Here is a 23,396-nt window from a genome sequence, read left to right on the forward strand (position 1 = left end):
TGTAATGTGGTTCTTTAGGTTAACCTCCTGGTAATATAATTTGCCGCAGAATCAAATGTATGTATGAACTTGTGTCTGGTAAAGTCTGATTTGCCTCTGAGTTCCTTCAGGCAGACGGCTCACTTAGAACTTTTCTAAGGGCGCTTGCTCAACGCTTTATCAATCAACTTGTCTAAATTCCTTCGAACTCTTTCTTTTCTTGTTTTATTTTGCAAAAACTAAGAACTTGACACTGAAATGTAAACCGAAAATATCGAATGTTGCGAAAATTGATAGTTTGCCAGCTCTGCTTTATAGGCTACATCATATCTATACAACCTTGTTCTCTTCCTAGGGAAAACAGTATGGATAGTTGCAATCCCGCAACTGTACATCAATATCTGCTAGTGAATACATGTTAGAAACATTCACAGAGGAAATAGTATCGCACAACAAATCCTCATCATAATTCAGGTAGACGTAGTAATCATAATAATCTTGATATCGCCGTACTGAAAAATTCATAGAAATATAAATGAAAGCATGTTTCGAAATTTCAGGAGAAATGAATTGATCTTCAATACGTTTACGTTCAGCACAGGATATAAGGAAATAGTCTATAACAGAAGACGAATGATGAAATGCATCATAGTGCGTCGGTAGAGAATTACACACTGATGATTTACCCATACGCATGAATACCGGTCTAACATTATAAGACTTGGAAGCATCAAATAAATTATTATTGAAGTAGCCCATGATTACAATATTTGAGTAGTAGATTTCGAAGGACTCGAAATCTCCGTTTGGAAAATAGACTACACAAATTAATATTTTCTGTCGATCGGACCAACACTTCTACAAACAGACATTCCACAACACCGTAGTTTAGAGCTGAATATACAACCTCAGCAGAAAGTTTCTTCGAGATAAATAGCGAAACACCACCACCACTTTTGCGAAGAGGACGATCATTTCAAAATGTAGAGTAGCCAGACATATTAACTGCATTAGAGTTATGATTTTTAAGTCATGTTTCGCTTACACCAAAAATGTCAATAAAACTATCTTGAACAATGTTTCTTATTTCTGTCAGTTTAGTAGACGCTGGCAATATGTTGAAACTTTGGGCATTAAAGTGTGCAATATTTAAATTAATACTGAAATTGGATAGTTGGGAACGTACAATAGAATTATCATGAACTAAATCACCTATGTATTGAGATCCATTATTTAGCAAATTTTCGAATATTTAGGAGGATAAGCCCCACCTAGACTTGAATGCAAATTTTAATGTCATATTCGTAATCTACTCCCTAATACGTTTCATTTGAGTCCCATATAGCCATGGTCGACTAATATGCCAATTTGGGGGTATTTGGGGGTGGCCGACCTCCCATTATTTGGACCTAATGTTTTATGCGATATTTGTAATCTACTGCCTAATACTTTTCATTTGAGTCCCATATTGACGTGAACTTCGAATATATCTGCTTGGAGGAGTTTTGGGGTTGGGGGGCCCGCTGGGTACTTAGACACAAATTTTAATACCATATTCGTTTTCTGGTCTCCAATGCCTTTCATTTGATACCCTTATTGTGCCCATCGGCCTCCACCCGATATCTAAAAATTATATAGCCTATGCTTCTTTCCGGACAAACGTACACAATCTATGAAAATTTTAAGAAAATCGGTTCAGCCAAGTATCATATAGTCATAATGGGTCTAATGGCGTTTTTGAGGGGTTGCGTGACCCCCTATATTTCGATCTGATTTTGTATGCCAGATTCGAAATCTACTCCCGAACAACTTTCATTTGAGCCCCATATTGAATGAACGTCACCATATTGAAATGGGGGAGTTTCGGGGTTGGGGCGTCACGATGGGTACTTAGACTCAAATGTTGATACCATATTCGTATTCTACTCTCCAATACCTTTCATTTGATACCTATATTGTCCCGATCGGTCCGCTTTTGATTTTGGGTTGTGTTTCTGGCATAAGGGGGAGGGTCTGTCCCCCATCCGATACCGAAAATAACCTATGTTTCCTTCCAGACCAACATACACAATATGCGAAAATTTCGAGAAAATCGGTTAAACAAACCGAGTGCCATATATCCGGGATTGGCTAATATCCCCATTTTGGGCGTTTTTGTGAGGGTGGGTGGCCCCCTATACTTCGACATGAATTTGTATGGCAGATTCGTTATCTTCTCCCGCATACTTTTCATTTAATACACATATTGTTCATATCGGTCCACTTTTGATTTTGGGTGATGTTTTTGGGGTAACGGTGGAGGGTCCGCCCCTTCCGTTATCAATAAATTTTAAAGCCTATTCCTACTTCCTGACCATATTCGTAATCTACTCCCGAATACCTTTCATTTGAGTCCCATATTGTCATGATCGTCAAATAAACCTATTTTTCGGGGTCTGGGTCGTACTTTACTTTTGAATACCTTTCATTTGAATCTCATATTGTCCCGATCGCTACACTTTTATTTTTGGGTAGTACTTTTGGGGTTTGCATACATCCGACTGAGCATCGCCATGTGTTTGTGCGTCACGGGAATGGTTTGCTTGCTACCTGTAGGTGTTTTTCTGATGCCTTTTTATCGGCGGAACATGCGCGTCACGGGAATGGTTTGCATGGTTTTTAGCTGTTGCTTGTATGTGTGTGTGTGTTGATGACGCATTTTTTTTTGGCGGCACATGCGAATGATGCTTAACAACACAGCCCAGGTAATTATAGGAAAATGTTGAAGGCGGATTTTCCTTTTTAAATAAGAATTTGTGTCAGTAGAAATAAAGGTTTCTAAGGGCATTTTATTAAGGGGTCTCTAACATGGATCTATTTATCCTATACAAAGTGAAGTCACAAATCAAACTTTCTTGTATTACGATATTCTAAGTTTTTAATCATGTGATTAATGTATGACTGACAAACAATGTGTTTAAATAACGCCTTTAAAATTGCATTAAAGCTATGTTTGGTATCACTGAGAAGAATGGATTTAATCATCTCTGTTACCAAATCTGCCAACCTAAGTTTATTTTAACAAAATTTTAAGTCAAAACTTGTGATTGAAATAAATTTATTCAATTATACTCAAATTTTAAAAAATTCGTTAACTATTTTGAACGAGTTTTTATTCAAATTGAAGAATATAGGTTTATAGGAAGCATTGAACTCAACTTAATCAGCCCAATTCTGTATTAATTTCTCCCTCGAATAAAATCCTCCTATTCTGATTGAATGGGGAGAGAAAACATCTGGGAGAGGGAATTTCGAATTTTCGAAAACGGCTGTTTTGATTCATCTGATTTATTTTGAATACACATTTAACAATTATTTTTTGGAAAAAAGAACATAAAATGGGAAAATAAGCAAAAAACGTTATAAATGTTGTTAGAAAAGTTTACAAACATTTTTAGTGTTGCTTTTGTAATGTTAGTTTTACTTTTTGTATTTTAATAGAGCACAATTATGGCCTACAACTTGTCACGATATGCCTGAGTTGTGATAACAGCTTTCCGTCGTCATCCAACAATCGTTGGCTTAAATGAGATGCTTCCAGAGTGGCCTGGTAGATGTTGGCGTTTTCCCTTGCCAAGGGGAGTTTAGGTGGCTGAATCTACCGAGTCGTTCGTGGGCAGAACTACCTTAGTGAGTAGTTTAAACGTCTCCACGTGCGCTCTCGTGAATAGCCGAACGAATATCCCGGGAGAAAGTTCTACGGTTTCGTTCTGGAGGACACTTCTCTGGCCTTGAGTGCAACCGTAAGTTCCTGTAGGTCACGGATATTCCTCTGTAGAAAGTTAGTTTGTTTATCGGTAGTTTCCATAAGAAATATCAGTCCCAGTCGATAAGCACAGCACTCGAGCTCCTGGTGAGCTCAAATTCATAACACAAAAAGATCAAGTCATGGTTAATGAGGCCGACAGTTGGTCGTATAGGAGGACTTTAGAAGTGTCACTAGCAAAGCACAGATCGAGAAGCGTGCTGGAGGATGCGGAAAAATGCGTGGGAATTGTTGAATTGACAGGCAAAAGCCCCAAGGAAGACATATCAAACGTCAAGCCCGTGTCCTGTAAAACGTTAAAGTCCCCAGCAACCACAATGTCTGAGTAAGCAAGAGGGAGAGGCTCAAGGACAGAGAAAAAATCTCGCGTATCCGTACGGTTGTTGCGTCCATAAACTCACCCCATTTCCCAATAATTACAGATGAGTAAAACTTACTAAATTACATTAAATTTTTCCTCGTTTTAATCAAAACTTAACCAAATGAGATTAGAATTTGCTAACTTATTTGGAATAAGAGTAAGTGTTATACTTTATTTTATGCGCACTATTTTTCTGAGTGTAGCAAATTTTGTTATATTGTCTCATTATTTTGTGCTATGACAATAGGTGCAATTTTTTTCGATTGACAATTAAAAAGGTGTTCTAACTAGTTGGACTGGGAATTTTCAGATACAAACAGAAATTTTCCGCTTTTAACAACTAAATTTACAAACAATAACCCCACAGTCTCATCTCATTGCGAAAAACCACCGAATAGAAATGAATATGTCAATGTCTATCATTTGTGACACCTGTTTTTTTTTTGTATGCAAAATCAAACAATTAACGATTGGTTTTTATTTGTTTTAATCTCTTTACAGACATGATACTGCTTTTTATGAGCTCATTGGGACAGTTATGCTTTCCTAAACGCCAGGTATGTTAAATAGCCAATTCGAATGAATTACTCCCTAATTTATCATCGTATGTGTCTTTATTCAACAGCTAAATAACAACCTAACAACGTTTTATTCAACATAACAAAGAATCATTGTTGAAATTGAAAACGAACGACGTTGAAACAGGAAAACTAGAATCTTAAAAAGTCAGCTTTTGAGATAATATTTTAGCGTAGAGTTTTCAGTTCAGTGTATTTAGTTATTTAAAACAACAAAAACCACAAAAAAAACCAATATTAGTTGTTAATCCTTGTTTGTATAGCTAAGCAAATCATTATTTATTTTCCCCACATCTCATCTCTAAGTATAGGCGCATTTTTTTCACATATATTCCCAACTGCATCGCCCAACCAAAAAAGAGGCTATATTTTCAAAAATATTTACTTCTTTTTGCTAAAAAGCTAAGGTGGTAGATATTTCACTTTATCCTTAACAAGTCCTAACACTCCCGAGATATTTTCTTCTTTGGAACAAGTATTCCTCAAGTATTGATGTAGTGGCATTAATTTCTTTTGAAATTCTTTCCCAACAAACATGAGAATTGCAAAAATGAAATTTAAACGCAAATTTGGTTGTTTAAATATTTGAAAACAAATATTTATACAAAACCCCCACCCCAACAAAACACCTCTCGCCACCACCACCACCACCATCACCATCTCCACATACACAAATACACATTTCAATCCAACCAAACAAAATAACAAATTATCAAGGATTCATTTTGTTTCAATTCTTTTTCGAAACATTTTCGTAGCATCTTAAAGAAAAAAAAAAAAAGAAAATACCTAAATAAATTTTTTCAAGTTCAAAATTCAAAAAATTCAAAAGAAAGCTCGCAAAGTTTCTGAAACTCTTTTTATTGGCAATCATCCTCTCTCTCGCTCTCTGTCTCTTTTAGAAAAAGCCAAGCTTTTCTAGATTAGCAGTTTTCCTGTAAGTTTTTCCCTTTCTTCGGTTCCTTTGTTTATTGTTGTTGTTGTTAGTGTAACAAACATATTCGGCATTTGAAAAGACCGGAAGGCTTATTTTGAAAATGGAACCCTTTTCACCGGAAGTCCTTTGGATTGTTATTGTCGGTTTTATTATCGCATTTGTGTTGGCATTTGGCATTGGCGCCAATGATGTGGCAAACTCATTTGGTACCAGCGTTGGCTCAGGCGTTTTGACCATACGACAAGCATGTATTCTGGCAACAGTTTGTGAAATTTCCGGAGCTGTTTTAATTGGTAAGTAAATGAAAAACATTCGTGCGATCAAAACTACACGCAAAAAAATAATTCGTTTCACATAGAGGCAATTTTCGCCAAGTAAACTTCTTTTCTGAAAAACGTTGAATTTTGTTTACGATAAAAGTACATGGCTTATGCGATAAATTCATGCAAGAATTTGTGACAAAAATATAGGGGTTTTTTACACTGATAATACATTTTCTTCTTGGTATATAATGTGTTATTCGATAGTTTTTCTTTACTAATACATGAATTTAAGGTCATGCTTATGCATATGTACATTCTTTTTAATGTTAAATTAGATTGTGCTTATCGACAAGGTTGGCAAGTTCCATTTAATGTTGCGCGCCATAATTCCTGCTCAAATTTGTACCAGTTATAAGCCGATCTAAGTTGGTAATATAAACTATTCCAAAGTATAATTGAATTTATTTCGATGTTATGATACACTACACAATTATATTAAAGGTCTTCCATGTTGCTCTAATGAGTTTTGTCATTGGACGAACCTATGGTAAAATTAAAAAAATTGTCAATTCCCGAGTTTACCATCCATCCATCACTGTTCTATGCGTTTAAATACTCGCCCTCTCCCCTTCTCTAGTTGGAGAGGAACAAGAAAATAGTTATTGGTCCGGTAAACGAATAATCGTTTGCGGCTGTCGAAACACTTTTGTCATTAAAGAGTTTTTGGTTTTACAACAAAAGAAACGTACTTTTACCGTAGGCGACGTTGCTAAAGGATCTACAATAATAAACAAAATTAGTTACATTCAATAATGCTACGTTTTTGACTATCGTTTGATTTGTCGCAATACAAGTATTTGTTTCTTGTAAAAATATCTCAAACGTTCTATGGGTTCAAAACAAACAAACAGACTGCTCCAAATTTCGATCATATTTGGTATTTAATATGCCCGCTTTGCAGTAAATATGCAATCAAATGGTCATATGTTAACCGATTCTCTCGAAATTTGGTAGGATGGATTTTCTCTTCACTTTCAACATACTGGTGGATATCATAGAAATCGGTTCAAATTTAGCTCCCATATATATATTGGGTTGCCCAAAAAGTAATTGCGGATTTTTCATGTAGTCGGCGTTGACAAATTTTTTCAGAGCTTGTGACTCTGTAATTGCATTCTTTCTTCTGTCAGTTATCAGCTGTTACTTTTAGCTTGCTTTAGAAAAAAAGTGTAAAAAACGTAAATTTGATTAAAGTTCATTCTAAGTTTTATTAAAAATGCATTTACTTTCTTTTAAAAAATCCGCAATTACTTTTTGGGCAACCCAATATATACATCGCCCGATTTTAACTTCTAGAGTTTGCTGTGACTCTTTATTGACCAATCTTCTCAACCTTTTGTAAAACGCTTTCCTCGACGACTCGAGAAGTTTGCTCGAAATCGGTTCAGATTCTCCCCAAAGAGGTGTCACATTACGGCACGCCGTTCGGTCTCGGCTATAAAAAGGAGGCCCCGTATCATTGAGCCTTAAAAAAAAACCTTCAATCGGACTGCACTCATTGATATGTGAGAAGTTTGCCCCTGTTCCTTAGTGGAATGTTCGTGGTCAAAATTTGCAATATATTGGGTTGCCTAAAAAGTAATTGCGGATTTTTTAAAAGAAAGTAAATGCATTTTTAATAAAACTTAGAATGAACTTTAATCAAATATATAATTGCCACTTTGTTCGATAACCTTTTGCCCTCGTCCTGGCAAATTTAGTATTCCACGCTCATAGAACTTCTGGCCTTTATCTGCAAAAAACTGAACCAAGTGCGATTTTATAGCCTCATCATTGCCGAAAGTTTTACCATTTAAGGAGTTCTGCAAAGATCGAAATAAATGGTAGTCTGATGGGGCAAGGTCAGGGCTATATGGTGGATGCATCAAAAGTTCCCAGCCAAGCTCACTCAGTTTTTGGCGAGTGACCAAAGATGTGTGCGGTCTAGCGTTGTCCTGATGGAATATGACACCTTTACGATTGACCAATTCTGGTCGCTTCTCCTTGATGGCTGTATTCAATTTGTCCAATTGTTGACAGTAAACATCCGAATTAATCGTTTGGTTCCTTGGAAGCAGCTCAAAATATACCACACCCTTCCAATCCCACCAAACAGACAGCATAACCTTCTTTTGGTGGATATCAGCCTTTGAAGTGGTTTGAGCTGGTTCACCATGCTTGGACCATGATCGTTTTCGACTAACGTTGTTGTAAACAATCCATTTTTCATCTCCAGTTATGATTCGTTTTAAAAACGGATCGAATTCATTGCGTTCAAGGTGCATATCACAAGCGTTGATTCGGTTTGTTAAATGAATTTCTTTCAATACATGTGGTAGCCATATTAAAATTGACGCCAAACAAACAAATGTAAACAAAATTTCGCGCACTTTTTTTTTCTAAAGCAAGCTAAAAGTAACAGCTGATAACTGACAGAAGAAAGAATGCAATTACAGAGTTACAAGCCGTTGAAAAAATTTGTCAACGCCGACTATATTACTACTATATTACCGACAATTACTTTTTGGGCAACCCAATATATGGACCAGTTTGCGTTAATGGACAATATAGGTGTCGTATGAACCACGAGCTGTATGAGGACGATAGCATAGTTAGACGCATCAAACTACAACGGCGGCGTTGGCTAGGTGATATTGTCAGAATGGATGAAGAAGCTCCAGCAAAGAAGTCCTTTGAAGGCAAACACGGTGGTACACGCCCACCGGGAAGATCAAAAGCCCCATGGAAAGATCAAGTGGTGCGAGACACCTCGGAACTTGATGACCATTAGAAAAATTTTTCAGCGGTGCTTTTCCCCTCCTACAGCTGGCAACATTTATGAGGTCCTATGCCATGTAAAAACTTCTCTCTAAAGAGAAGTCGCAATGCGGCCCGCCGTTCGGAATCTGCTATAAAAAGGAGATAATTTATCATTGAGCTTAAACTAGAATCGGACTGCGCTCATTGATATGTGAGAAGTTAGCTCCTGTTCCTTAGTGGAATGGTTATGCGCAAAATTTGCAGTTATTGACAACATGCAGATAATAACAACCGGTTAAACGTTATTTGCACTAAAAAGACCTAAAATAAAACACGGAAATAATAAAAGAAGGCGTTAGGGGTCTAAGACCAATTCGTAATTACAAATTTTCTTTTCAACTAAAATAAAGATTGAAGAAATTCTTTTTTATACCCTCCACCATAAGATGGGGGGTATACTAATTTCGTCATTCTGATTGTAACTACTCGAAATATTCGTCTGAGACCCTATAAAGTATATATATTCTTGATCGTCGTGAAATTTTATGTCGATCTAGCCATGTCCGTCCGTCTGTCCGTCCGTCCGTCTGTCTGTCGAAAGCATGCTAACTTCCGAAGGAGTAAAGCTAGCCGCTTGAAATTTTGCACAAATACTTCTTATTAGTGTAGGTCGGTTGGTATTGTAAATGGGCCATATCGGTCCATGTTTTGATATAGCTGCCATATAAACCGATCTTGGGTCTTGACTTCTTAAGCCTCTAGAGTGCGCAATTCTTATCCGATTGGCATGAAATTTTGCACGACGTGTTTCGTTATTATATCCAACAATTGTGCCAAGTATGGTTCAAATCGGTGTATAACCTGATATAGCTGCCATATAAACCGATCTGGGGTCTTGACTTCTTGAGCCTCTAGAGTGCGCAATTCTTATCCGATTGGAATGAAATTTTGCACGACGTGTTTTGTTATGATATCCAACAACTGTGCGAAGTATGGTTCAAATCGGTTCATAACCTTATATAGCTGTCATATAAACAGATCTGGGGACTTGACTTCTTGAGCTTCTAAAGGGCGCAATTCCTATCCGATTTGGCTGAAATTTCGCAAGACGTTTTTTATTGTTACTTTAAACAACTATGTCAAATAAAGTACAAGTCGGTTCATAACCTGATTTAGCTGCCATATAAACCGATCTGGGATCTTGACTTCTTGAGCCTCTAGAGGTCGCAATTCTTATCCGATTTGCCTGAAATTTTGTACGACGGATTCTCTCATGACCATTAACATACGTGTTTATTATGGTCTGAATCGGTCTATAGCCCGATACAGCTCCCATATAAATCGATCTCTCTATTTTACTTCTTGAGCCCACAAAGAGCGCAATTCTTATTCGAATTGGCTGACATTTTACACAGGTCTCCAACATAAATATAATTTAATTGTGGTCCAAAACGGACCATATCTTAATATCGCTCTAATAGCAGAGCAAATCTTTTCTTATATCCCTTTTTTTTGCCTAAGAAGAGATGCCGGGAAAAGAACTCGACAAATGCGATCCATGGTGGAGGGTATATAAGATTCGGCCCGGCCGAACTTAGCACGCTTTTACTTGTTTTTTATACAAATGAGACAAAAGTTTCAATTACATCTTTTATAGAAAAAAAAATTCAAGATTCGTTTGAAAAATGATTGAATCAAATGATTTTTTAATTGAAACCGATTTTATTTCCAATTGAAAACTTTTTTGCGATTTTTTTCTGTGTATGTGACTTTACTCTGGGTAAAGGTCCCAGTCGTAATCACTGTCCTTAAAAATCACTCCTGTTAGCAGATTCACGTAACCTATGTGCATTTATTTTTTATGCATTCCCTTTTCTTTTTATATTCATCCTTTAGGCTACAAGGTATCGGATACGATGCGCAAAGGCATACTGGAAGTTGAACTCTATCAAGGCTACGAAGATGAACTTATGCTCGGTTGTTTGGCAGCATTGGCCAGCAGTGCGATATGGCTGTTGGTGGCAACATTTTTGAAGCTACCAATCTCCGGTACGCATAGTATAGTGGGCTCAACTATTGGCTTCTCTTTAGTGGCCAGGGGTACCCAGGGTTTGAAATGGTCAACCATGGGTACTATAGTTGGTTCGTGGTTTATATCGCCGGTCTTAAGTGGTTTAGTGAGCATTCTGCTCTTTCTGGCCATCAGAAAATTTATTATAAGATCACCTGAACCGCTTAAAGCCGGATTTCGTTCGTTGCCCATATTCTATGGCGTCACATTTTTCATCAATGTGATCAGTGTTATGTTGGATGGACCGAAGTGTAAGTACAAAGTTGCTAAATTCAAAACAAAGCAACTATTCACGATCTCATTCAAATCGTTTACTTTAAAACTAGTGCTTTATATGGATAATATACCCACCTGGTTGGCTGTGACTGTAAGTTTAGGTTTGGGTCTATTGGTGGCCATTTTGACTCAATTAATATTGGTGCCTGTGCAGAAACGTAAAATCGCCAAACAGCTAAGAGCCAAGAATCCTGTCAAGTTTCAATTTGAGGATTCTGTGGGTAAGTAGACAAAATACCGAAACCTTTGGACTAGGAAAACAATTTTGTTCATGCTGTCTTCTTTTTCAGAATCATCACCGTCCGGTAGTCCTAAGAAAAATCGTCGTCCTCTCAGTTTGGTGAGCGATGGCAAACAACTGCCTGCAATTGCTGAGATAACCGAGCTGGTCTCGTTGACAGACAATTCGCCGAAAACTTTTAAATTAGCTCCCTTCAATTTGAGTGGTAACAAAGCCAACGGTACCACGCCCGATGGCTATAAGATAAATCCGGAAATCATCAAAAAGGCCGAAGATCTCTTGGGCAAGGCTAGCTTGGACAATACCGATTTGACCATAACCAGTTTGAATTTTATCGATGAACATGGTAATGGAAACGGCAACGGCAACGGTAACGGCAATGGTCATCATGTGGGCCTAAATGGTCTTCAAAAATCGAACGCTAAGGGCAATTTGAATTCTTTGGAGGACTGTTTTAAGCCGCCACCCCACAACGAGACGTTGCCAGTCACATCCCCAACGAATGAGCTTCCAAATATAACCGCCAATGTAGCAGCTACTGCGAATAATAATAATCCCATTAAAGAAAATACTGCCTGTTCCTTGGTGTCGAAAGATGAATGTGATAGGGTTGGTGAAACGCCAAAGAACCTGACAGTGGTCGAAAGTGGCACCAGTTTGGAGATGATGATTTCCACCACACTCTCGCCCAACTCGAGTAAAGTTCCTTTGATTGAAAGTAAGGAGGCCATAAATGAATTTAAAAATCCCACAACGGAGCACAACGACGAGGAAACGGAAGAAATTTCCATGTTATTTTCGTTTCTACAAATCCTAACGGCTACTTTTGGTAGTTTTGCCCATGGTGGCAATGATGTCAGGTGAGTGATGAAAATATATAGAAGGGAGTTTTTTTCAAATCGAAATAAAATTTTTTGTTTGTTTGTTTTGTTTTTTTCTTTTGCTTTTAGTAATGCCATCGGTCCCCTGATTGCTCTGTATATGATTTATCGTGAAGGCTCTGTGATGCAAAAGGCCGAAAGTCCTATTTACATTTTAATATATGGTGGCATTGGCATCTCCATAGGTTTATGGCTTTGGGGTCGACGAGTAATTGAGACCATTGGCAATGATCTAACCAGGATTACCTCATCCACGTAAGTATTTTATGTGCAAATTCAAAGAGCGTCTATACTGATACACTGGATGTAATTAATCGTCGAAAATGCCGGATATATATAAAGAATTTGTTAGAGGGGTTTCTGCATAAGAATCTTCCTTTCACTCTCAAAACAAAAGAGCTATGTAGGCCGCATGGCATCACTCAAAATATGCGTGGTAAAAAGAGTAGAGTCGTAGTACAAACTCCAAGCATATTATATTACGCAGACCACTCACTGGTTTAATCACCCAAATTAGTTTTTCATTTTCTGGAACTTTACCTAACAACGTTCTACGAAATAAGATGCAGGCGAAAGGCACGGAGTGGGCGAGTACACCAGTTACCAAGTTTATGTATATTTATATATGTCCTTCATTTACAATTGGAGTATATTAAATATATAACAATAAAATATGACCGATTGTAAACTGTTCAGTGTGAACATAAAGCATCAACAAGCTGTCTCCATCGTTGGCCAAAACCTTGGCTTGATTCGACGATATATGGGTTGATTCCAACTCTCTCTCTCTCTCTCTCTCTTCGTACAGCGGATCCATGTGTTTTTCGGGCGTGCCCTCCCTCGCTGTCCTTGCGTATGACTCAACCAAGTTAATTTTGTCTTCCGGATTTCTACATCGACGGGGGAAGTGTTCTTATTTGCAATTCTTCATTTGAAATACGGTATGGCCAGAAAATTCCAATTATTTGTCGTAGGCAGCGTTTTATGAAAACTTGGACTTTGCGGATTGATGGACTTTGCGATGGAACTCCTGTTCGGCAAGGGCTGCCGCCTCAGTGTTCGTGTTCGTCTTTTTTCGTCATGGGAGAGATACATCCCGGAGTGCCTTCTCCGTACGCTTCTGGACCGTGCCGGGATTGAAAAGAACCCCGGAACCTGGTTCTGTTCGGTTTGCCAGAACCGCCTCCATCATCGGTCGGTGTCGGTGAGGTGTAACCGGTGCATGGAGTGGGTACATTTCCGTTCTTGCTCTGGCCTAACTTCACTACGGGAGTATAGTCAAACTGGATATGTTGCAAGGTGCTGTGCGGGTCACAAGCGTTGACGTCGTCGCCTTCTGCGTCCTTGTCGTCGGACTATGTTTGCGGTTGGAACATTTGGAGCAATGTAACTTAGGCACCGGCTTAGGCGAGCTGAGGTCTACTGTTAAGTCACTCTCGAACCCCGGTAGACGGGATGACAGGACCTCAGTCACTTTTGGCGAAGAAACCGAGACTGATCCGAAGAGATGCGGCAAGTTGTTCAACCGTCAATTTATTGTGCATCCGGAGAGTGACAGGGCAAGGAGGTAAGCCATTCGCCGTATTCGTGGTCTCCGAGCCGATGGACAGCCATCACAATTTATTGTGGGCGAAATTACGAATGTCATCCGTGGCGCCAAATCATCCAAGGCGTTGGGCCCCGACGAAATCTCTACATTTATGTTGAAGAATCTGGATTCACCTGGAGTTGAGTACCTTACTACTGTTCTCAACCTGTCTTTGAACACTCTTATAGTGCCCGATGTCTGGAAAATGGACAGAGTGATCCCGCTACTGAAGCCTGGAAAAGACCCGAGTTTGGGGGAGTCGTACAGACCGATCTCCCTTCTCTCACCAGTGGCAAGACGCTTGAGGCATTACTCCTCCCGAGCCTCGTAGAAGAATTTCCATTCGCCGAACATCAACATGGATTTCAAAGACATAGCACAACGACAGCTTTACATGCCATCACGGCACACATTAGCCGTGGCTTTAATCAGCCCAGGCCCTGTGATAGGACGGTCCTCGTGGCACTGGACCTATCGAAGGCATTCAACACGGTCAGCCATGCAAAATTATTTGAGGACATCGCCAACACGTCCCTCCAGCCAGGCCTGAAACGATGGGTCGCGAATTATCTGTGTGGTCGCCAGTCATTTGTGGAATTTAGGGATTAGAAGTCGAAACACCGTAGAGTGAAACAGGGAGTTCCCCAAGGTGGGGTGATATCTCCGGCACTGTTTAACCTCTACCTATCCTCCATTCCACCCCCTCCAGACGGCATAGAGATCGTATCCTATGCGGACGATTGTACAATCATGTCATCAGGCCCCCCACCCATTGATGACATCTGCGATAGGTTGAACGTCTACCTCAACGAGCTTGCCTCATATTTCGCTGCAAGAAATCTGAAGATATCCGCCACCAAATCTTCAGCCACACTGTTCACGACAAATACGCGTGAGGTGAATACTGAGCTGACTGTGGTCGATGAAGAAATGATTCCGACCATCAAGTGTCCCAAAATACTTGGCGTCACATTTGACAGCTCTTACACTTTCTCCCCACATGCCACAGCAATTTGCGATAGAGTCAAAAGTAGAAACAAGGTCCTCAAGTCACTTGCTGGCAGCACTTGGGGTGCAGACAAAGAAACCTTGTTGACTACGTACAAAGCAATTGACCGATCTGTGGTAAGTTATGCAGCGCCAGTGTGTTCTCGTCAATTTTGTGACACGCAGTGGAATAATATTCAGATCTGTCAGAATACCGCCCTCCGAACTGCGACGGGCTGTCTCCTCAGTTCTCATGTGGACCACCTCCATCAGCAGACAAAGATCGTACCAGTGCGAAGACATAACTACATGCTGTCTAAGCAATACCTTTTGAGCTGCTATCGCAGAGTCCATCCAAGTCATCATCTTGTGGATAGATATCCACCGCCCAGAAGCCTTTAGGTAGATCTACTTGATCTAGAGCGTGAGGTTCAGCGCTACAAGAGAGAACTTCTGGATCAAGCGACATATCAAGCACATCTAAACAACATTCTTGCAGACACGGTAGCAGATGCGGTAAACGGCTACCGGGTGAATGTTGTCCTTGGAGAACGACCGCCACCCATTGCACCTGAAGAAATCGATCTCCCCCGGCAAACCAGAGTAGTTCTGGCTCAATTACGTTCCGGCAGATGCAGCCGCCTCAATTCCTTCAGAGCTAGGATTGATGCCGACGTGCAATATGTCACGTCACCCATTTAACTGCCCGGCCAGACCCACTCGACTCAGACTCAGATCCCTTTGGACGCACCCCATCTTAGTCGCAGAGTTCCTGAGTCTTGACACTCAACAGAATCAAGCAGACGAGAGATAGAATACAATAAACTGCTACAACAACAACAACAACAACAACAACAACAACAACAACAATCACCGTAAATATCCAGTGTACTGTTCCCTGCCTATGCCCCCAACTCTTTCCTTTCGAGTTGCGACAGGAGTAGAGCGCAGTCACTTATTTGACCTTTTGCTCGTTATTCCTTTTCCAGCATAGTCTCTAATCAAGAATTACGCCTAAATACTTGGGGTCCGGGGAAGCCGCAGCTCTACTCTATACAGCACACCCATCTTTCGCCTCTTGGTGAAAAACTCCAACCCAGAGTATGGTTTTCTACCAAGGTCGGTCTGACCTCCCACCAACAATTCAAGGTCGCCCTTCCCCAGCTTAAGGAAGTTACGGAGAACGACCCCAGCGCCAGCTCAAGCCAAGTCTACGCATTCGCCGTAGATATCCACCATCCCAAACAGCCAACACAGAGGGCGTTTACCACCGGCGTCGCACTTACAGAACCGGAGCCCTGCACAATTTGGTAGCAGCTTGCATTTCGCGAGATGCCTCGACTTCACATGACCCGTAGCCAGGGCCCTTAGCGCCGCCTGACAGTCCACATAAATTGTAATAGCCTGAGGGAGCTGCTGCTCCCGACTTAGGATTACCTCCAAGGCCCTGATGATCGCCAGAAGTCTGTGTGACTCCCTAATTCCTAGACATTTAAAAAAACCCCTTCTCCGGCGAACCCATCCAGCTTGGACCCATCCATTAGACTCTTAATAAACATGCTGATAACCGCATACCAGTGAACGGGTGACGGTCTCTAACACACGTATCAAGAATTTTCCAAGACGAGGTATATGAGACTGATTGGCCTGTAATACTAGGGAAGGGAGTTCGGTTTGCCCGTCTTTGGGATGAAAATCATTTTAAGCTCCCACCAAGTCGGCTAAATAATCGCTCCAAGCAGTCGTTTGGGAAATGGTCCTGTTCTTTGATACATTGTAGGTCATGTTGTCTTGTTTGATTCAAATGAATTCACTGCCCAGTCCACCTTAGAGATCGCACTGACGAACCTGGAGGACTCATTCAATACCTCTGTTAACTCGCAAAAATAGACGCGAGTTAGTAGGTACAAAGTCCAGCAAAACACAGCTCCTAAAAATCACCACCGGAAGCTGTAAAGCATACGATCTGACACTCTACAACATAACAGGAACATATCTTGCAGTCCAGATTACTTGTAGGGTTCAAACTAATTTACCGCCCAGAACATTGTAATATTTTTGTTATACACCACCAAAAGAAATTACATTTATTGTGTACATTATGTGTGGCTACTGCTCACAAAGCGTGGTTTCCGTGGAAATCCGACGGACAGAACATTCGTTCCACTATTCGAACGCACTTGGAACGCTATTTTCCAAGCGCCTCGATCTTCTGCGCTCATTCTAAAATCTCTGACACCAAGTTTCGAGGTGTCTCCCACCACTTGATCTTTCCATCGGGCTTTTGGTTTTCCCGGTTTGCGTGTTTTCAAAAGACTTCTTTGCTGGAGCTTCTTCATCCATTCTGACAATATGACCTAGCCAACGCAGCTGTTGTATTTTGATGCGTGCAACTATGCTATCGTCGTCATACAGCTCGTGGTTCATGCGTCGCCTATATTCTCCATTAACGCAAACTGGTCCATATATTTTACGAAGAATCTTTCTCTCAAATACTCCAAGCACTGCCCCATCTGCTTTCACAAGTACCCATGCCTTAGAACTATATAACAGCACGGGTAGTATCAGTGCCTTGTATAGTGTAATCTTCGTTTGTCGAGAGGTGGCCTTGTTTCTAAACTTCTTACTTAGTCCAAAGTAGCATTTGTTTGCCAGTATTATTCTTCGCTTTATCTCAAAACTGGTGTCATTCGTTTCGGTTACGGCGGTGCCGAGGTAGATAAGGTTACCGACTATGTCAAAGTTGTGGTTCCCAACTTTCTCCATTTTCTTTATCTGCTCGGTTTTACAAGGCGTTTTGGGAGTCGAAACCATCCATTTCGTCTTATCTCCATTTACTGCCAGACCCATTTTGACTGACTCTCTTTCGAATCTTTCAAAGGCTGGAGTTACTACTTCGTGTGATCGACCTATGATGTCGATGTCGTCGGCATAGGCGAGTAGCATGTGTTGTTCTCTTGTGATTAGTGTGCCATATCTATTCACATCTGCATCTCGTATAATCTTCTCCAGCAGGATATTAAGGAGATCACACGATAGACTGTCTCCTTGTCTGAAACATCGTTTGGTATTAAATGGTTTCCCATTCTTACTGAGGAACGCGTAACAGCAAGTGTCATCCTGCAGAGTCTTATAAATTTTGCAAGGATACCAAACTCAGACATGGCTTGAAATACTTTTAATCGTAAATGGGTACCGAAAGCCGCTTTGTAGTCAACTAAGTGATGGTAGGTGTTGATTTGTCCTTCTCGGGTCTTTTCCAGGATTTGGCGCAGTATCTGGTCTAGGGTGGACTTACCGACCTAAAGCCGCATTGATAGGACCCAATTATTTCATTGACTTTTGGTTTTAACCCTGGAATACTAAACATAAAAAAATGTTTAGTATTCTAGAGTTAATCTTTCACACAGTACGCTCGATAGTATCTTGTATGCGATGGGGAGGAAACTTATTCCTCTGTAGTTGGCACATTCCGTTTTATCTTCTTTCTTGTGTACGATACATAGTATGCTGAGGTTGTACGAGACATAGTATGCAGATTGCGCAGACAAGCTGATACATACGCCTTATCAGCGTGTCGCCTCCGAACTTAAATATTTCAGCAAGTAACCCGTCGGCTCCTGCTGCCTTGTTGTTCTTCAGTCGGGTCACTGCTACTTGGACCTCATTCTGACTAGGAGGTAAACATTCAATACCATCATCATTGATTGGTTCTGAGGTATCCTCTTTGCCGCCAACCGCGGAAACTAGCAGTTGGGTAAAATATCCTTTCCATACCCTCAGCATGTTATCTGTGTAAGTTACCCGATTTCCTTCCTTTTCTCTGGAGGAGGATGTGCCTGCACCAATGCCAGAATTTCCGGACTTCATTCTGACTCCTGTACATCTCAATTCGCTCACACTCTCGTCTTTTCATTTCCTTTTTCTTTCTGCGGAATAGACCTTTCTCCTTCATCTGGCGCGTTGCTACTGATTGCAGGGTTGCTCTGTATGCCGCATTCTTGGCTTCAGTAACATCTCGACACTCTTGGTCGTACCATGGGTTTCTTGGGGGAGGCTTCCGGTATCCAAGTACGAATTTCGCGGCATTTTCTATGGAGTGGGCAATTGTTTGCCACTGCGCCATTATATCATCGAAACAAAGAGTGCTTTCATCAAGCAGTTGAGTGGAGTATGTCGCTGCCATCTGTTGTGTTTGCAGCTTTTCAATGTCGTGCTTCCGTGCAGTGTCAGATCGTACTTTCCTACGCTATGATCAAAAGGGTGCGAACCTTCGCTGCAACAAGGTAATGATTCGAATCGATATTCGCTCCACGTATCGATCGTTCATCTAACACGCTGGATGAATGCCTTCCATCTATCACAACGTGATCAATTTGGTTCTTTGTGTTTTGATCGGGTGACAGCCATGTGGCTTTGTGAATACTTTTATGTTGAAATCTGGTGCTACAAACTACCATGTATTTGCCGCGGCAAAATCCATCAGCCTCAACCCATTACCGGACGTTTTCACGTGGAGGCTATACTTTCGGACTGTTGGACTAAATATGTCTTCCTTCCATATCTTCGTATTTAATATCAAGGGCGGGGCAGCTGTCATATTCTCTCTCTAGGCGCTAGTAGAAAATATCCTTGGTTTGCTTGTCCTTGTCTTCCGTCGGGGCATGGTTGCAAATAAGGCTGATGTTGAAGAATTTGGCTTTTATGGGGATTATGGCTAGCTTCTCATCCACCAGAGTAAAGCTGGAGATTAGGTACTTCAGTCTCCGACTAACCACAAATCCACAGCCAAATTCATGTATAGTTCGTCATCGTTTAGTGTTGTAGTGAAGCCATTCCCAGTTCAACGCACTTCCTGTAACGCGGTAATATCTGCCTTGTACTTCTCTAATACATCCGCCAGCGCGTATAATCCTTTGTTTCCCACAGTTTTCCGGGGGCGGGTTACTGGGCCAGCACCCCAACCGCATAAGTTTTTGTGGGATTGCACATGTATCCCTCGTTGTGGCGAGCCGCTTGCTCCAAGATCCGACGCTCGCCTCCAGCCGCCTTATTGGTTATTTGAACGCGCCAGTAACTCGCCTTGTCATCTCGAGTATCATTGGCACTCAGTATTTAATTAAGAGCCAGTGCCACTGACTCCCCGCGGCCGCATTTGCAGCTATTACGCATTAAAACAGAGCTTTCCACCATCCGTAACTTGTGGACGCGCCCCGGTAGCCGACACAAGTCGGAGCTCAAAGTCCAGCCTGAGTGGTGCTCGTAGTTATCCCGTGTCGGCCGGGATAGAAATTCCGTGCTACTTACAAAATCCCCTTAATTGTTCTCCATGCCACTCCCCTATGTTGGTTCATGTCTGGGCTTCGCCCGACTTTAGCCTATCCTTACTTGCTGATAATATTGTCTGATAGTTTTTCGGGCAAAAAGTCGATGTCAGCACTAGGCTTTAAGGATGAAAACCACCCAAAACTACTCGTTATGTTAGGCATTTCATTTCCCAAAGAAAGTATCGAGAAACCGTTTCTGCTTTTTACAGCAATAATGTGCATATATACCCATGGGTTCAGTTAACTTATAGGGTTAAGTGAATTACGCATCTCAACCAAAATTTTCGGTTGCAGCCAAGACATTTATGTCTCCACTAGAAAATAGTTATGTAGACACATGATGGCGACTAACATCGAATTATAATTGTACCCGATTTTCACTGTACTGTATTTGAAATTTTTTAGTTGCGAATAACTTGCTACAGACCTATCAAAACTTATACTTTCATTTGTAACTGTGAGAAAAAAAAAACTGCAATACCCACTACGTCAAGCTTCATTATTCCCTACACCACTACTGTGGTACAGGGTATTATAACTTGGTGCATTTGTTTGTAACACCCAGAAGGAATAGAGATATAGACCCATTGATAAATATACCGATCGACTCAGAATCACTTTCGGAACCGATTTAGCTATGTCCGTCTGTCTGTCTATTCATGTTAATTTCTGTACAAAGTACAGGTCGCAGTTTTAATCCGATCGTCTTCAAATTTGGTACAGGCTTGTTTCTCGGCCTAGAGACGAAGCCTTTTGAAATTGGAAAAAATCGGCTCAGATTTGGATATAGCTCCCATATATATGTTTGTACGATTTGCAGTAATAATGCAATCGAATGGTAATTTGTCTCGAAATTTGGCAGGAAGAATTTTCTTATGACTCTCGACATTACTGGTGAATTTCATAGAAATCGGTTCAGATTTAGATATAGCTCTCATATATAAATATCGCTCGATTTTCTCTCCTAGAACCACTGCAAGCGCATTTATCAACCAATCTTCCCTAAAATTCGTACAACGTGACGACTTCCTGAAGTAACGTTTGCTCCAAATCGGTTCACATTTAAATATAGCTCCCATATATATGTTCATCCGATTTGCAGTAATATTACAATAAAATGGTCATTTGCTAATCGATTCTCTCGAAATTTGGCAAGAAGGATTTTCCCTTGGTTCTCGACATTACTTGTGAATATCATGAAAATCGGTTCAAATTTAGATATAACTCTAATATATATATCGCCCGATTTTAACTTCTAGAGTCACAGCAAGTGCTTTTATTGACCCATCTTGCCAAAATTTTGCAAAACGCTTTCCTCGACGACTGCCACAATATCTGAGAAGATTGCTCGAAATCCGTTCAGATTTAGGTATAGCTCCCATATATATGTTCGTCCGATTTTGAGAAATATTGCCCTAAGGTGCTCATTGTTTAACCGATTCTCTCGAAATTTGACGGGAAGGATTTTCTTATGACTCTACACATTACTGGTGAATTCCATAGTATTGGGCCACATTTTCACTTCTAGAATCACTGCAAACACATTTATTGACCAATATTGCCAAAATTTTGCACAACGCTTTACTCGGCACCTACCACATTATCTGAGAAGTTTGTTCGAAATCGGTTCGGAATGAGATATAGCTGCCATATATATGTTCGTCAGATTTTGGGTACTTTTCAATAATGTTGTAATTTGTCAACCGTAGTTATTATAGTTTGAACATATTTGCTCAACATTTGATACGGATTGTTAAATAACCCATCTGAAAACATCCGCCGAGGTCGATCAATATTGGTTGACAATTGGATATAGCTCCCACAATGTAATTATAGGGTAGGTGTAGGATATTATACAGTCGGCACCGCTCAACTTTTGCCCTTCCTTGCTGGTTTGAGCTGCGTACGTGCAAGCGAAATTTTCGGCATCGTTCGGTATCGTTAATTTCGCCTAGGATATGTCAATGTATTCCTTAAGGTAACGAACATTTCGCTAAAGGTGCATACTGCCCTTTAAAATGAATTTAATGCCGTTTCTGCTTTTTGCAGCTATGATGTACATATATACCAATGGGTCCAGTCTGTATTTCTGTGTCTGTATTTATTTTCCTAACTTACTAAGAGCATTTGTTTTCTTCTAGGGGTTTTACTATCGAAATTGGTGCCGCTATAACTGTACTGCTGGCCAGCAAAGTTGGCATACCGATTTCCACTACACACTGCAAGGTGGGCTCAGTGGTATTTGTGGGACACATAGCCTCCAAGGGCAAAAGTTCAAGTAAAACGGAATCAAAGCCAAAAATTCACGATGAACTTGCCAAAGATGGACATCAGCAGGCTTTGGAGAATGGTACTCAGGAAATTTACAAAACAACAGTGGAGCCAAAAGAATCAAAACCTGGAGGTGGCGGTGGCGATGGCAGTGTTGATTGGCATTTGTTTAGAAATATAGCATATGCTTGGATAGTTACGGTGCCCGTAACGGCGTTACTAAGTGCTGCCATTATGTTTGTTTTATGTATGGCATCTGGAATTTAAGTTATGAAACGGTGAAACTTTACAAAGCCGAACGAAGATAGCAAAAAAAAAAAAAAAAAGAATAAATATATAAACAAAAATAAGTTTTACTTAAAGAAAAAAATGTATACATAATAGAAAGTACTTAGAAGCCGAAGGAGTCCCATATATACATCCTCAATTCCTATAAGAAAATCGAAATCCCACTTAACAAAAAGCTACAGTAGTTAAGAACAGTAAATGAAAATTGTTAAACGCATGATATTTGAAGCAAAACAATGAAACAAAAAATTCAAAATAAAATTTTAACTAAAACTTCTGATTTTAAAGAATTTTTGAGGTATTTTTCTACTTACTCAGCGATATGTCAACCTATTTCCTGCATCTTCTCCTTAAACCTCTCTTCTCTGACACTGTTCAAACTTGCGTTGAACTCCTTTCTTTTACTGTTTTAACAAACAGAGGACTTACAGGAACCATAAAAAAATACGTTTTGCAACACTTTTTAAATAGCAGCACCAAACACTTAAACTATGTTATTTATTGTTTAATTATACGAGTATATAATTTTTTAAGTCGACAAAGTCTAGAAGAGGTCAAGACAATTACTAGAGAACAAACACGTAAAAGCGTGCTAAGTTCGGCCGGGCGGAATCTTATATACCCTCCACCATGAATCGCATTTGTCGAGTTCTTTTCCCGACATCTCTTCTTAAGCAAAAAAGGATATAAGAAAAGATTTGATGTACTATTAGAGCGATATCAAGATATGGTCCGGTTTGAACC

General features: G+C 40.3%; 1 protein-coding gene across 1 annotated transcript in view; it reads left to right on the forward strand.

Annotated features, from left to right (window-relative positions):
* LOC106090280 (sodium-dependent phosphate transporter 2) overlaps positions 1–22,942 on the forward strand; it is a 96,408-nt gene extending 73,466 nt beyond the window's left edge. Inside the window, exons 2-8 of the mRNA XM_059369896.1 lie at positions 4,647–4,702; positions 4,771–5,953; positions 10,619–11,044; positions 11,120–11,290; positions 11,360–12,170; positions 12,261–12,446; positions 22,235–22,942. Of these exons, the coding sequence (XP_059225879.1) occupies positions 5,761–5,953; positions 10,619–11,044; positions 11,120–11,290; positions 11,360–12,170; positions 12,261–12,446; positions 22,235–22,631 (2,184 nt within the window). The 5' untranslated portion in view covers positions 4,647–4,702; positions 4,771–5,760 and the 3' untranslated portion in view covers positions 22,632–22,942. The remainder of the gene's footprint in view (positions 1–4,646; positions 4,703–4,770; positions 5,954–10,618; positions 11,045–11,119; positions 11,291–11,359; positions 12,171–12,260; positions 12,447–22,234) is intronic.
* The last annotated feature ends 454 nt before the right edge of the window (positions 22,943–23,396 follow it).

The sequence above is a fragment of the Stomoxys calcitrans genome, chromosome 1 (assembly GCF_963082655.1).
Source record: "Stomoxys calcitrans chromosome 1, idStoCalc2.1, whole genome shotgun sequence".
Classification (NCBI taxonomy): Eukaryota; Metazoa; Arthropoda; class Insecta; order Diptera; family Muscidae; genus Stomoxys; species Stomoxys calcitrans.